Source organism: Oenanthe melanoleuca, chromosome 6, assembly GCF_029582105.1.
Source record: "Oenanthe melanoleuca isolate GR-GAL-2019-014 chromosome 6, OMel1.0, whole genome shotgun sequence".
NCBI lineage: Eukaryota > Metazoa > Chordata > Aves > Passeriformes > Muscicapidae > Oenanthe > Oenanthe melanoleuca.
Window position 1 is genome coordinate 8667072 of NC_079340.1, and position 16549 is coordinate 8683620.

Here is a 16549-nt window from a genome sequence, read left to right on the forward strand (position 1 = left end):
ATCACATAGATTTGTGCACTCAAGATAGACTAATGTTCACATACTCTAAAACTTAAAAATTAAAGAACAAAGAAAACTCTTTAAAAACCTGATTTGGGGAAACGCTGATTTGTTTGCAGGCCAGCAAACAGAAACGTTACTCGCAGGATGCCTTTGATAAACATCTACTGCAAAGTGTAACACAAGCGAAGTGGAAAACTACAGACCACAGAGCAGCCTAGTTTCTGTCCCCTCCCACGCACGCGTCATTGTCACATTAGCCCTGAGATTACTCAGCCAGCCCAGAGCAGGCACGGGTTCGTACTTCTTCAATTTCAAAATACTTTTAAAGACCAGGTATAAGATTTTCCTCTTGAATTTCTAGTTTACTAAGAACCAGCATTTGTTTCAAACTGGTATTGATAGCCCTTTCCAGTCAGCAGTGGAGAAAGCTCCCATCAAACTGTAAAAGATCTCTTATATCCTTAAAACATGTATTACAACAAATGCTATTAGAAACAAAGGCTCATACGCAAGGGTTTTTTCCAGGTATTGACAGTTTCTGACCTTATAAAAGGAGTATGTTATTTTCCATGATGAAACTGACCTCCTCATGGAAAAAAACCCTGCCTATAGGACAAGAAAGATGCATTTAAATAATGAACTAAGGACTAGTTGCAGATCAGACTGAAATCACACAGAAGAAAAAAAGACAACTTCTTCCTGGTTCAGCATTTGGTAATTGGAAATAAGTGCTCTTTACACAACATTGATTTAACATGCCTTTCCAACTTACCTGTCCAAAGACCATACTTGGAAACCTTGCAAATATTTCTTTGTTGGGTACAGAAGTTATTCTTAAACTTGACTAAAACATGAAAAGCAATAGTTACAGGGTTATGACAGGCTCAGGTTTTCTCTTGGATACAAAGTTCAGCAGCAGTCTGTGGGCTAAGCCATGTCTGAATTCAGGATTGCTTTCATTCACATATTGGACACTACTGTCATGACTAACCCTACTACTGTCACTTGATCAAAGTGGTGCACATAATCCTGCTAACACTGCTGTGTTTAGTGAGCATTTCTCAGTTGCAATGTTGACTTAGCCAGGTTAAGATGACTTAATGTCTCTTCTTGGATCCCCTCAACTGAGTAGATATAATAGTTTAGAGTTTCCCAGTGAACTGGACTAAGATTCATGTTAAATGTTTCCCTTTCAGTGAGTTATTTTTATAGCAATACACAACATTGGGAAACTGAAGGCACATGGAAAAAGGAGGGAGCTGGTTGAGAGTAAGAGCAAAAACAGCATAAGCACATGCTTCTGTTAGTATTTTTTGCCTGCTTCAGATAAAACCAGTCCTTACAGTAGATGGGGCTTTGCTGGGTTTGGGACTGGAGTTTTTTTGTTGCATAATCCAAGATCTCAGCTTTTCCTAGCAAATGCAGTCCACACTAGTGGAGGAACTTTCAAGCAATGCCACTTTAATGTACTAAAGTATACTAAACTGTGACAGTACCTTAAAAGTAGTTAGTGAAAGCCAAATGCCATGCCACACAGAAAGGCAAGGGGGCCTCATTGCAGGCAGACACCTGTCAATTAACAGCTAAAATGCACTAACAGTTATCAGTTTGATCTAGCACATCCCAGTCGAATCTGTCACTATCTCAAACCCATTAAGCATCATGTCAGCTGCCAAAAAGGACTGCTGTGATTTAACCCCAGCTGGCAACTAAGCCCCACCCATTTCCTTGCTTACTCATCCCCAGTGGGATGGGGGAGAATGCAAAGGGTGGAAGTGAGAAAACACAGAGATAAAGGCATGAATTACAGAGGGAAAGCAAAAGCCATGAATGCATGCAAAACAGAAGAAGGAATTTATTCACCACTTCATATGGGCATGCAGTTGTTCATTCCCAGGAAATCAAGGCTCCATCTGGCATAACAGCTACTTGGGAAGACAAAGGCCATCACTCTAAAGGTGTCCTCCCTTCCTCCTTCTCCAGATTTTTGCATGGCTGAGCACAATGCCATATGGTATGGAATATCCCTTAGGTCACTGCAAACTGCTGTCCCCTCCAAACCTCCCTGTGTACCCCCAGTCTCCTGGCTGGCAGGGTGGGATGAGGAGCAGAAAAGGCCTTGACTCCCTCTGTAAGTGCTGCTCAGCAATAACAAAAAACATCCTAGCACTACCAATAGCGCTCTCAGCACAAACCCAGAACAGCCCTGTAAGAGCTCCTCTAAAGAAAATTAACTCTATTCCAGCCAAAACCAGCACACACAGGAAACTCTGTGGTCCAGTATTTGAAAGGGCCAAAGGAAACACCATGAACATCAAGTTAATGGCAAAGAGGTTTTTCCACAGCTTTCCTGTACAAGCCAATGTGTGCACAACAAGAGGGGAAGAAAAAGCCCACTGATGTGTCCCCATTCACTGAGTACATGTTGGAATGTGTACATAGTCACAAGCCAGGCAGGTTTTCTATAGCTAAGATTTCAACAAGTGAATTTAAAGATATTTCTCCAAGCATAGCAGTGTAAGAGTAAGAAAAAAATTTAAGCAAGCTTCAATTAATTTAACAACAGTAAATATTCATGCAAAAGTGAATATTTAATTGAAATACTCCCATTTTAACTGGAGTCAGAAGTCATCAAGCAATGAATTAGCCTTCAGGTTAGTTTTCGGTTTGATCAGTAGTCCATGAATCACCAATGCAGACTGACCATACAGTGAGCACTTTCTTCCTCATCTTACCAATCATAAAAAACACATTGCAGACTCCCAAGAAAATGTCAGTATTTTATAGGTGCTAAAATTACATTCCATAGTAGCATGGAAGCTTTATGAAATATACTCAGTGCAAAATATATCAGCATCTAAGAAACTAATTTCAAGAGACTTGTTTCTAAAATTCACCTACTCTAAGGCATAGGGAAAAAAAATCCTGATGAAGTACTCATCTAATTGAAATTTCATGGTACTTTGAGAAAATATTAAGACTGAGCCTGCTTCCACTTGTGCCAACTTGAGAGTCAGTACTTTTTTTCTGTTCTACCTCCTCTGTCTCCTTCATGCAGCTCTAAGTCTTCCCACATGCCTCAGCAGCCCTGAAGAACAGCAACAGAAAGATTATAGTTTCTGCTCCCCTCCCAGGCTCCTCAAGCTGAAAGGCTCCCATACCTTTCAAGTATGATTTGTAACTCTATCTAAATCCTTACCTTGAAATATTCAAAGGTAATCAGTATTCACCATGTCTAGGCTGGCTTCCTACGGCCACAGGCAGAACTAGGATCAGCACAGAGCTGCAGATCATTCATTATATATTTTGAGTTTAAGAGCAGAGAGCCATTCCAGAAAATGTGCTGTTCAGAGGACAACACAAACACTGAAGTGACATAGAACACTAAGTAAAATAATTAATTTTTAGGGCTGATGGATCAAAAGGTTATGTTTGGGGATAGACTAGTCCTCCTCATCTTACAGTTTAAGTTGGCTTTTTCCAGGTTTCCTATTTAGAGACATATTTTGCACAAGACCACAGGAAACAGTTCCAGAGTATTCCTACAAAAACTGTTTCTCTTCATTTGCTGACTCTAGCTAAAATCTGTTGTGAAAGCTGCAGGAATAAGAAATCTCAGGAAATCACTTTTATACACCCTATTTTCAAGTCTTCAGTCTCAGTAGATTTGGACCGTAGCAACAAAAAATTTCTTGCCTACTCTATTGAGTTTGCCTGCTAATGGAGAATTAGTTTCATCTGTAGAAGGGGAACTAAGCCCAAAGGGGCCAGCAGGTGGGCGTATCCAGGGTTCCCAAACTGACATGCTAGAGCACGAGTTACCCAACCAGTTGAATTAAAATTGTAAACAGTTGCAAACAAACTTCTGCAGATGTTACTCATGTATGCTTCACACCCATAATTTGCAACTCAAGTAATGCCAATATTTATGTACTGTAAGTACTTAATTATGTTGCTATGGAATGTAACACTCCTCCTATAACTCAGGCTCAGGATAAAGAGGTTTAATTCACTGAAAAGCACGGCTGTGGTTGAGACTTTACTCACCTATCATAACGTCTGTGGCTACAGCAACCAGGCAGAGATTTCAGTCCTTACAGCAAAAGCAGTGTTTAGAAACACTGTTATTCACTAAGTCAACAAGGGCCGTAATATTTTATTGCACATACACTCAAAGTTTCAAGAACTGGACTTCAGCATCAGGAGACAAAACTACAACCGTAAGAGAGATCTGCTGAATACAGACTGGAAACAATACTTGAGCTTTCTGGATCTGCTGAAATTTAATGATAGCACCTGCTGCTTCCTGAGTAACAGAGCCCTTTTCTTGGCAGCTCAGTTTAATGCAGTCACAGCTCTGGACATCACCAACTAACATAAAGTATTTAACACTGTATCTGCTAGCTCCTACAAGAAAAAACAAACAGTGCTGAGACAGTAAAGAAATTTCAGAGATTTTTTTAAAAGATCATTTCATTATTATCATCAGATTAATACTTTTAGTTCTTTTTTTTTATTCCCAGAATGAAAATTCCCTTAAATACAACATGAAAATTCCCTTAAGATACAACTAAGATTAAGAGTCTATATCTATATTTTAGGAAGATAATTACAGCATCTCTAATTACCATCAGAACAAGCTTTACAAGCTTTTTTAGTAACTCCATGTAACAGCCATATGATTAGAGAACATTAAAGTTTAAAATCTGAATCTCAATTACAGCAACATCTACTTCTAGGTCTATCATATCACTACAGGGTCAAAACAGCTGTTTCATTCTCAACTTTCCCACTTGAATTAAATTTATCCCTAAGTGAGCATTTTCTCAAGTTGAAACCATACTCCCTTATATAGTATAATATTGCTGTAATGCTTTTCCCTTCCCCCTGTAATTCCATGATATATACATTCAAAATTAATTAGAATAATTTTCACATAAAATTTCAGGGATTTAAAGAATAAAAATTAAACAAGAAACACATGAAATGCAATTATAGAATATTTTTGCAGCATATATATATATTTTACATTTAAAAAAAAAATCTGTATTTAGCAGAACACCCACAGCTGTTTTATGCTGTTAAAATATACAACTGAAAAAGTTACAGTCAAACTTGTATTTCCTGTACTTCTGTTTCTCAGTGTACTGTAACATGTTCACTGATAAGCTGAATTTGAAAAAATGATTATTTAATCAGGAGAAGCTGAGGAACTTCCATCTTCAAGAAATACTTTTCAGTCGTGCAAACACTCTCCTCACTTATCTGACTTCAAACTCTGGAGGGAGAAACTTCTCATTCTGTTCAAAGTCAAAGCAACAAGTGACACTTCCTTTTCAAAGGGCTTCACAACTGACAGGACCTAGTGGTCACTTACCCTCCCACACGAAAACATTCCCTTGCATGTTTTGAGAGCTAAAACAAATTTGTCATTCTTTCTCCACCCACAAATCCTTTTTTTTTTTTTTTAATGAAAAATTTTTATGCATCAACACAAGTGGGGAGATAATAAATCTTCTGGTTCTGGAAGTCCAAAGAAAAAAGGCACCTTGAAAAATTACTTCAAGTGAAACTATCATATAACATAAGTAATTAGTTACCTTCATGAGGAATTATTAGAATTCCTTAGGAAAAACTTTTTAAAAAACGTCTTTGAACTGTTGGACTGATGAGCACACTGAACACACGTAAAAGACAGTTTCTATAATACCATGCAACTTCCAGGTCTTCCAGTTCCATCTTCCAGGATGGAACTCAAAGGGGAAGGAGAAATTTCCCCTCTTTCTCCTACCAGAGCAGTTGTGGGTTACAATGATGGTGAGACAGGGACTGTTGTCACCAGGTAACATGAAAAAGTTATGCAAAAAGCTCATGAAAAGACCTTAAGCATTGGAAATGGCTGTCCTGAACATTCGGGTCATAAAAGCTTCATTTAATGGAGTTTACATGGATCCCTCTATTGCAAACTTTTACCTGGTAGCTAAACTCAATTTCTGCTGTATGCACATTTTTAGAAGCCTCAAAATACTGAGTACCCTATATTAACAGATAAACCACATTTCTCTAAGATCAAGAAAATTAATAAGATCTTTTAATGCTATGAAAGGGCAAATTCATATTGAATATTACACAGCTGGGGAAGACTGGGGTGGCAGTTAGGTTTTTTTCCAACTAAAAGAAAATCTCACTATACCAAACGCTACAAAAGCACTTATCCTTATAAAGACTATACTAATGCTTAATTTGAACTTTTAATAAAAGTTCAATCCTATAATATGATAGATATTTCCTGGGACAGTAAAGAAAAGAGACTTAAAAGAATCTTCCCCCAAACACTAACAAACCACAAGGTAAAACACACAGAATTTACTGACGCTTTGCTTTAAAAATCATCTCCAGGGAATGCATCTACATTACAAGCCTGCTTATCCATAGCAGTAATGTGAACCTGAAAAATGAAACTTCAGTCATAAATACAAAAACTTTGCAATTGAATATTTTACTTTTCCAGAATTAATATTAAGGGCCAACATATGATCTCAAGTGCAGATAAAACTTGGGACAGAAGCCCTGTTGCATATATAAGAAGAAATATCAGTACTAAGGAGTTCAGTAAAATAAGACCTTTGTATTGGTCTCAGCATTATTACTCACCCGCTTTGGCCCACTAAAAATCTTCCTGGTGTTTTCCTTAGATTTATCACCTTGTTTATTTGTGGATTTCTTATTGCCTTCAAGCACACCAGATGCATCCTCTGAAAATTCCAGATCTGTTAAAGGTAAATATAGACATGAAACAACCACTTTAAAAGCTGTTGAACTGCTCAAACATTTCTGGCATCTGATAATTCCATATGTATAGCTTCTGATTTCACATAAATGAACAATCAATCTTCAACAGAAAAATCAGCTTTAATGCCCAGCACAGTCTTGGAGGCAGCTCAGGCTTGCTGACTGGATTGCAGTAATACACAGAAGCATGACAAGGTGCACAGTCACAACTGTTACAGCACTTCTTGCCCACCAGGTAAGCTTCAGGCTACTGCTTCCCATCCCTCCGTAAATCCCAGGATACCTTTTACATGAGCTTACTAATGGATTGCTTACTGCTACAATCCTGAGCAGCAGACGAATAAAGCAGTTGATTGGGTTCTTCAAAAGCGTGAGATTAAGAGATTTAGAAGAACACACTACAATTACAAAACAGAAGAATTGATCTTGCTTCACTTGTCATGAAGGCAGCCTATTCATATTTGCTTATTCTGCTGTAAACAGGAAAAAAATACAGTGATCAGCTCAGGAGAGTCAGCTAGAAGGAACTGCTGACATTACCTTTCAATGAATTCCATACTTGCCTTATACATACTAAATCCAGCACCCCATCCTGGACTGCAATTCACTCATCAAATTAAATGTTTGTCCTTAGTTTCTTGGTTTTTTGTTGTTTATTTTTTTAATTTGTGGTGTTTTATCTGAAGCATTATCCCTTGGAGACAAGGGAAAGATTTTACTCGGCACAAACCAGAAGTTACCACAAATTTCAAGATAGAAATAAAGACAGGCATGGAGAAGCACTGTTTCATCAGCCAAACCGGTCAGAAAACCAATTTATTCCTGAGAAGTCTTGCTGCCGTTTGAAAAGTGCATTGCAAAAAGACAAGCAGGTAGGATGGGTTACTCCAATCCCAAGTACCTAGGACCAGCCAAGCTGAGTAAGAAAGCAAGCAAAGGCAAAACAGGCAAACAAACTTCCAATGGCATTTCAAGAATACAAAACTCGTCTGAGGAATAGAAGTATTACTAAAATAAAGCTCCAAAGTTTCCCAAATTGCAGTGAAGTCCAACACCCTTGGCAGCACCAGGACTGGTATGATGCCTGCTGCAAGGCACCTCCTGGAACCAGCCCCTCACATTCTACACCACTGGTTTTCAGTGTAGTTGTGTCATGTGAGCACAAGAGCCTAAGAACACAGCATCAACAGCCCCACTGAAAACAACTGACTTTCAAAGATATTGAATAAAATTAGCGTAACTGAGAAAAATACTACAGACCAATTTCTATTGAATAATAGAAAACTACTTCCAAATCTATATAAAAGACAACTTAGTCCTTGCTGAAGCCAATTTAAGGAATAAAATCAAATTGCTTTTATATACATCCTTTTAAATCCTGACAAATTTCTGAGGAAGTCAGGCCCTGACTGACTGGACTCTCCTATTGTAGATTAAAAGCTAAAAAGTAATTTACTTGACCACAGCCATTACAAATATCCAAGTCACTCTAGGAACACAAAATGTTTGTGTTTCTCACCAAATGAGAACTTGTGCCCTGTGCTATGACTTGGACTGGCATTGCCTTCAATAATGACTATCAATGCTCTGGATCAACTAAGCCACAGTTTTAACATCGTCTGAACTTTCCTTGTTTGAATTCTACTCCTATGTGATTCTGAACTATTCCACTTAAATTGCATAATTTTAAATAGAAAGAAACTTCCTGATAAGAACATTTCAACTCCTACTTACAAAAGGATAATTCTGCATTTTCTGATATTGCTAGCACATCAAACACTTACTAGCTCTGTAAGATTACCTGGAATGCTACTATTTGAGCATTTTCTATTTCTATATTCTATAGTGCTTTCGGAGGCCTTCTAGGTACCCTAAAAGCATTCTGCATACATATCTTAGCAGACTTTTAAATCTAAACTAAATAAAGTCAGGAGGAGAAGTATTTTATTAACATTAACTGGGTGAGGCAAACACACAAGTAGGTTGGTGAGCAGTGACCCTACTGAAGGTTGATTTCCACTGACTCTCTCCTGTATGGCTTTTTGGGGCAGTTTTTGTCCCCTCCAGAGAAATATGTTGACTTTTTCTTTAGTATGGAAGCGCCTAAGGTCTTTTCTCCTCTGTCCAACCATTTTCAAGGCAATCTTTAAGATAACTTGTCTCTCTCTTTGCTAGAATTGGAAATATGTTCAAAGACCAACTAAGGCAACAACCACAGCAAATTTCCTGTGGAACAACATTTTGATTTAGTATCTCAGGGTAATTCTGCAAAAAGGTTTTGAAGTCCAAACAGGATTCTGCCTTTGAGGACTTTGATGTAGTTTTAACTAGCTTAAAGTATTTACCCAATGAAGGTGACTCAGTTTTTAAGAAGATGCAAAGGAATTTAAAAAATCCAAAAACAGAGCAGGTTGGCTCATCAGAACTGAGCTGAGTACTGAATGCTGATATACAAAAGCTACATTACCTAAAAAGATTACTCATCTTGATCACTGAAAGGAAAAATGAATCGATGACACCAAGGTTAAGCTGCATATGAGAACTGATTTACAAAGCAAAAGACTAAGCTGCAATACAGATTTCTCTTGGATACAACTCCCCATTGATTACTACCAAGTCAATCACTTTTTTCCAGTATTAAAAGCCTCTCCTCACTGGAGACATCCTGTACTCTGGCTACTGAAATGACAAAAGTAGTTTCAAATGTAGGAAAGCCTCACCAGTACTCTAGCCCCTGGCATTCTGGCAGAATTCAGCTGGGAGGCTCACAAGCCAAAGGGGCTTTTGCTTCATTGGGCTGCTACAGAGGAATTTGAGAGAATTTTAGACAGCAATGGCAAAATAAAAAGTTAACTTTAACCAGAACTCAACACTTCAGTAAAAATCTAAGGGTAATAAACTTAGAAAGTATTTTCTTTAAAAGGTGAAGTAACAGCATCTAGGAAATTAAAAGGTGAAACTTTTTTTCAGAGTTGGGGATTTTATTTGCTGGGCTTTAAAGGTTTTTTTGTGGTTTTTAACCACTTCAGCAGAAAAGACTATGAAGTGAGCAACAAAAGATGCCTTTCAATAAAAGACACTCTAACCAAAACTGAATTTGTCTTGCAATTTTTCCTGCACTAACAACATTGTTCCTGTAGTCTTTGCACTGTATTAATGTTTCATTTGTAGAAACATTAATTATGTTTTGTTAAACTTACTTTCCCTTTGAGAACTACTAGACTGGAAGGAAAAAATATGTTTCATAAAAATTCATAAAAGATTATGGCAAGTAACTAAATCAGTATTATGGCAAAGTAAGGCTGTGACAGCATCAAAAGCATCAAGTTTCTTGAAAAACTGATCATGCCATGTAACATTCTCTATGCACAGAACACCAAAATCAGTCTTGGGATTTTCTAGGGATGAAATTCAGAGAGGGAGTCTGGCATTTCACCTGTCAACCTGGAACAGGAACACTGGATTTTTATCAGGGGATTTATTCATTAGTACAAAAAAGGAACAGAACATACAGACCTCATGTAGCCTCAGCACCATTCATCATTTCAGGACAGAGTTTTATTGTGCAAGATGTTCTGAAAGCTTTTTTCTCAAGACTGGAGTCAAGCTGGCATTTTTCACGGATGCAGAAGCTACATTTTTCCAGCAGGTAAAGACAATACCTCAGAGCAATGTCAGATCTTACTGCAACTTCAGGCTTAGATCAACAAGTTCTTGAGAAATTCTCAGGGTCAGTATTTATTTAAGGACTCTTATCATGGGTGCTCTGAGTGATCATGATGCTCAAAATTTGCAAAGGTCTGAGAGAAAATAGTGTGAACTTTAGCAAGGAGCCCCATAAATTTTAGGGCCGCATCAGGCATCCTATTTTCATAACCTGTACTACAGGACATCACCCTTTCAAATTTCAGAAAAAAACCTGCAAGTCAAATCCCACCTGCCAACAGCAGCATACAACATGAATCAAATGAGCAAAAGAGATGCAAAATAAAGGGGAAGCATCTCTCAGCAGAAAGACTGAGAGGTAGCTCTTACCTGAAGTGGAGAAGTGCATTAAGAACTAAAAAACATAAATTTACATCTCCCTGTGCACCATGGAAATCTCTTAGGAAAATATTTCAGAGAAATCATGTGTGATACCTGGGAGTATAAAGGCCTGTTTGGTGAATGCAGTGCCAAATGCAAAGTGTAGATATTTTCAGACTTCTGAGGACAGCAGCTGAAAGGATTATCAGATGGGTCAGCATCTGAGCTGCATTAACTGTACAAGCAAATTTTCCCCTTGGAATAAATGGCTGAACAAAGACTCATTAGGGACAGGGACTAAGAGTATTTCTTAAGCAGCCCTGTAAGATAAACCCATTTTCCAAAGAGGCTGAAACACAAATGCTTCATAAATTTTATGAAAACAAATTATGTTTGTTTTTTTTTTTTGTTTGAAGACATAGTCTTCTTGTACAACATCAGTATCCATTTTCTCCTTTCAAATCCACAAAAAACCCTAGCAGTGACATTTACTTTTGATTAAAAGGCTTACAGAAAATTCTGGTTTTAGAAACAGCTATAATTAGAATAGAGAAATTAACACTTTTTCCTCTGAAATTTTATTTCTGGATTACATTAGCAGAAGCTATTTGTAGGATAAGAACCCCAGCTTCTCTAACATTTGCAAGGCTAGATTGAAAACCTCTCCCCCTATCACAATAAAATACATCTGGCCCAAGTCTTAGAGTGTAACAACTTCAGTGAGCTGATAAAACTTCTCATGATTCATGATCCAAAATGGAGGACCAAAATGTTCCATAGAACAGTGGCAATTTTGAAATATTTGTTCCAACACATGTGATTCGTTGGCATTAAGACTTTTTCAAAAAGAAAAGAGCTAAAAGCAACCTTCCACTAATGTTATTCCTTTCATTCTTTACCAACACACAGGACCCAATCAACCACCAAGCAAGTCTAATTTTGAAAAGGATTTTAACCACCAGAACTTGCCCAGCAACTGCCATGTGCAAAGTTTTACTCATGTGTGAGTACACACAAACACCCCACTCCACAACCTGTACAGAAGAAGGAGATATCTAAAAACTGAAAACAAGAACAGAAACGAATATACAGAGGCTCTCCCAAACCCAGTTATCTGACTGGCACTCTGTGGGTCCCCACAGCCTCTCCCTCAAGTCATGCATCCTCAGATAAGATGGAGCTTGAGAAATGTCCAAACTGCCCACAAACATATTCAAAATCAGAAAAAGATATTGCCTATTTCTTAAGAGGTACTTAAATGTGTACACTCAGCTCTGTAATTGTGGGCTGAGCTGGAGGCTCTGTGGGAGGATACCTGCCTTCCAGGCATAGATACTTATGCTCCACACACCAAAAAGGTACAAATCTTCTGTTGGAAAAGCAAAAAAACCCTCTACCTCTGGCAAGAGATCAAGGGGTATAAAGCATACTTCAAGAGATATGAAACACCAGACAAGACCACAGGAGAAGGGAGTTTAACTGTTAGATTTCCAAGTCAGTGGTATAGTTCAGCAAATGCCTAGATACACTGCAAAAAGAACAAAATATTGAAGTCAATTAAAATTAAATGTCACCCATGTATTCCAAAAGACTTCTACTGACCTGCATTAGTGCTGAGCTGGCTATCCTGGGAACAGTTTTCATTGCCATCAGAGGTTGACTGTAGTGAAGCAGATGGTACAGTTCTACTTCGCTTTTTGTTGGCCTTCCTTTCTGCTACCTGCCACTCTTCATCTTCGTCCTCGCTTTCACTTAAGTCATCAAACCCAAAGTACTTGATTTTGTAATTGGAACTCCCACAACTTCTAGAGGCACCTTCATCTCCCCCTCCCTCATCTTGATCATCAAACCCAAAAAATTCTAATTTGACATCCTTCTTGGATTTGGTATTGCTTGGTCGGAACCTGGTTGTAGTTTTAGTGGTGGCAAGGTCTGCTTTTTTCCTCAAGCGCCCAGCTTCGCCCAGGTCGGTGGGGGCTGCCGTGGTGAACTCATCCATGCGCTCCATGGTGTCCTGGATGGTGACATTGCAAACTGACAAGCAAGATGGGTGCAGAACAGTGTAGTCTCTAGTCCGTCCAACCGTCCCTCTAAAACTGGTCCCACTACTTAAAGAGACTTTTTTTCCTGGGTTCAGACTGTCATTATTTGACTCATTGTTTGCTTTGGATAAAGACTGACTAGTGCAATCCATTAGCTTGTCAAAATTTGTTGCCCCCTGCAGTTTTGCTTTGTTGGATCGACAGTATGTCCTACAGTTGCTTGGCCTAGGAATAGGTTGCACAAGTTCTTCACTAATGGCTTCCTTTGGATTTTCACTATCTTCTTTATCACACTCCTCATCCTTGCTCTTCACCTCTGAGAGATGTTCATTGTCAAAAGCTAATATATACTCTCCAGTTCTGGTGTCTTCAGTATCATCCTCCCATTCATACAAGTGAGTTCTTAGTGGCCCCTTGGTCTGAGATGTTTCTGATGGAGAATCTGCTGGTTTTCCCACGCGGGATTCCCAAGAATCAGGCAAGTCCTTGGCTTCAGTGTTGCATCCAGAAGTGTCTGTGGTCTCAGCATTGGTTTTATTACTGTCTCCAGCATTGTCATAGATGAAATGACTGTTTCCATTATCTTCTTTCAAGTTGTGGATTTTATCTACAAGAAAAGATATATTTATTACTAAAATGAAATAATAAAAACTTTGGAAAATTACAATAACAAAAAATATTCAGTGATCATTGAGAAAAAAAAGAGGTCTTTATCTATCTGGTTCATACTTATTAAGCCCTTCAGTTCAAAGATTTTGCTATAATAAAGTCTTCTTGTAATTTCTAAAACAAATCAACTTGAAGTGACTCTCTGAAAATATGTGCATCATGTAAAAGACCGTGGTAAACCCTAAATACAACCACTTATTTACCGAGGCAAATTACACAAAAAAGGAGAAACCGTGCTGGAATTTTCAGAAAAGATAATTACTAAAGTTTCACACACAAGTGACTTATAGTGAATAACTAAAGAACAACTACAAATTCTTATTATGTAAGAAAATAATTTCCTTCTTGTACCCTGAATAAAACAGCAAATAACTTCAACTGTCACTTAATTTTACTGCTTTGAATGAAAACATTTGGACTAACAGAAGAAATACAGAAAATGCAATTCTCATCACAAACTGAAATTCTGAAATGCAGGTTTATGCAATGAATTTCTACATCTCTGAAGAAGAACTGCTGCCAAAAGTTATTCGTGCGCATCTCCAACCTATAGCCACACTCACGTCTCACACTGTCCCAGAGAACAAGTTCCACTATAAAAAGTCACTTTTTGTAAGGTTTCCAGCCAACCAGCATCTGCACAATACTAATGTCAGGAAGTAATGCAAGGATTAAATCTTCCACCTGCTGTCCTCTAAACTGGGAATAGTAGGGAAACCACTCCCTTTGTTTTCCCTGAATACCAACAACAGCTTGGTGCATTTGGTACCAGAGTTTAATGATAACTGCATCTGCAACTCTCTGTTCCTGACATCACACATACACAGACACCCAGCAATATAAGAGTGTTATTTCCAAGAAACAAGAGCTTCTTGGAAATTTCTGAGAGAGTATCACCAAGAACAGGAACCCAGGTGCTTGCCGTTACTGCTGGCACTAAAATGGCTGCCTGGGCCAGGAGAAGCAAGATAAGAAGTCTGACAATGCAGAAGACCATGGTGCACAGAAGAGTAGCACATGATGGGATAAACTGGAGACACAGAAGCAACTGGGACAGGGCCAAGTGACAACAGAAATGCTGGAAGAGAACATGCTTAGAAGACACGTGCAGAACACTACAGTTATAAAAGGGGCTCCACTGGCAGAATGCAACCCCAAAGGTTCAAATTTTTAGGCAGCAAAGGTTTCCTAAACTCTTCAGTAAAATGAAGGCTAAAGTATCTCTTCAGCACTAGTCTGACCACATGAAATTTCATCAGCTTCCATTTACCCAAGCAGCACAGAAGCTTCACAGCACTGACAAGATTTCAAATTCCTGATGAGGGAAATAAGTTTCAGCACTGTTCCAGGGACTTTGGCTAACCTGTTTTCAAATTAAAAGGGCATCATCTAAATGCCATCCTTGCACATATGCTTTATAGAAGAATTTTAAGGCACTGAAAATTCTAGTAAAAGAAATGGCTACCAAATCCAGCTTTGAAGGAAATTGGTTTAATCCTTGCTAAAATTCCTCAGAGAACAAGGACAAGTAATATCTGACGAACTGCATCTAAGTTTTCTGGAATCCAGCTGAGGTCTGTCACAGAAGTTATACATACTTAGCTAGAAATAAAAAAAGTTTTTCACAGAATATATGAAATTCAAAACTAAATTTCTCAAAGAACAAGGAACCCTAACCCTGCCATCTCCATGAAGGAATCTTGGCTATTACTTTTCAGTATCAATATGCTGTATAAGCAATACTGTTATTCTCATCTCAATCTCATGTTTGCCATAATCCAAGAGGCACAACTAAATTAATCTTTCTGTAATCAAGGAGGGAGTTTGACAGTGTACAGAATGTTCCTTTCTCCCATATGTTTAATATTATTGTGATGCTAAAGACTACCAGAAGATGTAGGCATGAAAAACAGCAAATTAAACTTAAAACATTTTCAGACTTCCTTGCTAAAATACACTGTTTCACAGCCTTACCATTACTGTTCCACATCTAAGGGAACTTCATGTTTCTCTTCATGTGTAAATGTGATCAAAATCACTTTCTCTAGTCAACTCAGCTGACTAACAAGTAACAAACCATTCTAGACCAGTCAAATGGCTTTACTTATTGATGCTTGGTTTACTACACTCCCAAGGAATGTTACAGGACAAAGAGCACTAAAGCTCTTCATGTTGACAGCAGGACTTGAGTTGTCTTTGTGCAACCTGTACACCAGCAGCTTTGAACCCTGAATTGCCTGAGAAGATCACATAAGTATCAACAAAGTGTTGCATCTCAATTTTACCTTTCAGTTATTAAATTTAATACAGCACACCAAGGTACTCCTAAACAGCAAAACTGTGGCAGTTAACCTCCTCCTTGATTCTGGGACACCAACATTTTAAAAAAACACACAGTACTTCAAAAGTCTTAGTAGTCACCAGGGAGGTTTTTCCATCTCCAATAATAAGCAAGGCTGATGGAAAATGGAACCACTGAACTCTTTTTAGTGTACACCAGGCAGAAAGTTTAGCTTTAAAGCTGCATCATCACAATGCATTACTGGGAAACTAAGCAGTGACTTTTAGAGGAATATTTCCTCTAAGAATCCTTTGACAAGCCCCAGTTCTCATCTCATCAGTGGGTCAATAGCTGTCAGCCTGAGCCTTCAATACCAGAAAGTACTGCCAATCACTTCCTAATTGCCCAAAGGTGTACAGAAACTGCAATTCCAATAACCCTGATTTTAAAAATTACAGTATTTATTGGCAGCAACTACTACAGCAGAAGCTAGCATGACTGTAGGAAAAAAATATGAGAAAAAGAAACTAATTGTGAATTACTAGATATTCTGTAGTCCAAGAAAGGCATGGAACTTCTCCCATTTTTAGCTGCAATAAGGCTCTTTTGAATAACTCTCCCAAGTAATTTAAAATCAGCAATAGCATATAACTCCTCTCCCCAAGTACAAACAACGTATCCCTAGGAACCATAACAATGTTCTGGGGTAATCATGATTTATTTACTGCTCAAATCA

The 16549-nt window shown here is 38.2% G+C and overlaps 1 protein-coding gene across 4 annotated transcripts in view; it reads right to left on the reverse strand.

The window, feature by feature from the left end:
* WAPL (WAPL cohesin release factor) overlaps positions 1-16549 on the reverse strand; it is an 88583-nt gene that overhangs the window by 34109 nt on the left and 37925 nt on the right. For all 4 annotated transcript variants that reach the window (XM_056495637.1, XM_056495636.1, XM_056495639.1 and 1 more), the window contains exons 3-4: positions 12424-13470; positions 6658-6773 (exon numbers count right to left, since the gene is read on the reverse strand). In XM_056495637.1, the coding sequence (XP_056351612.1) occupies positions 6658-6773; positions 12424-13470 (1163 nt within the window). The remainder of the gene's footprint in view (positions 1-6657; positions 6774-12423; positions 13471-16549) is intronic.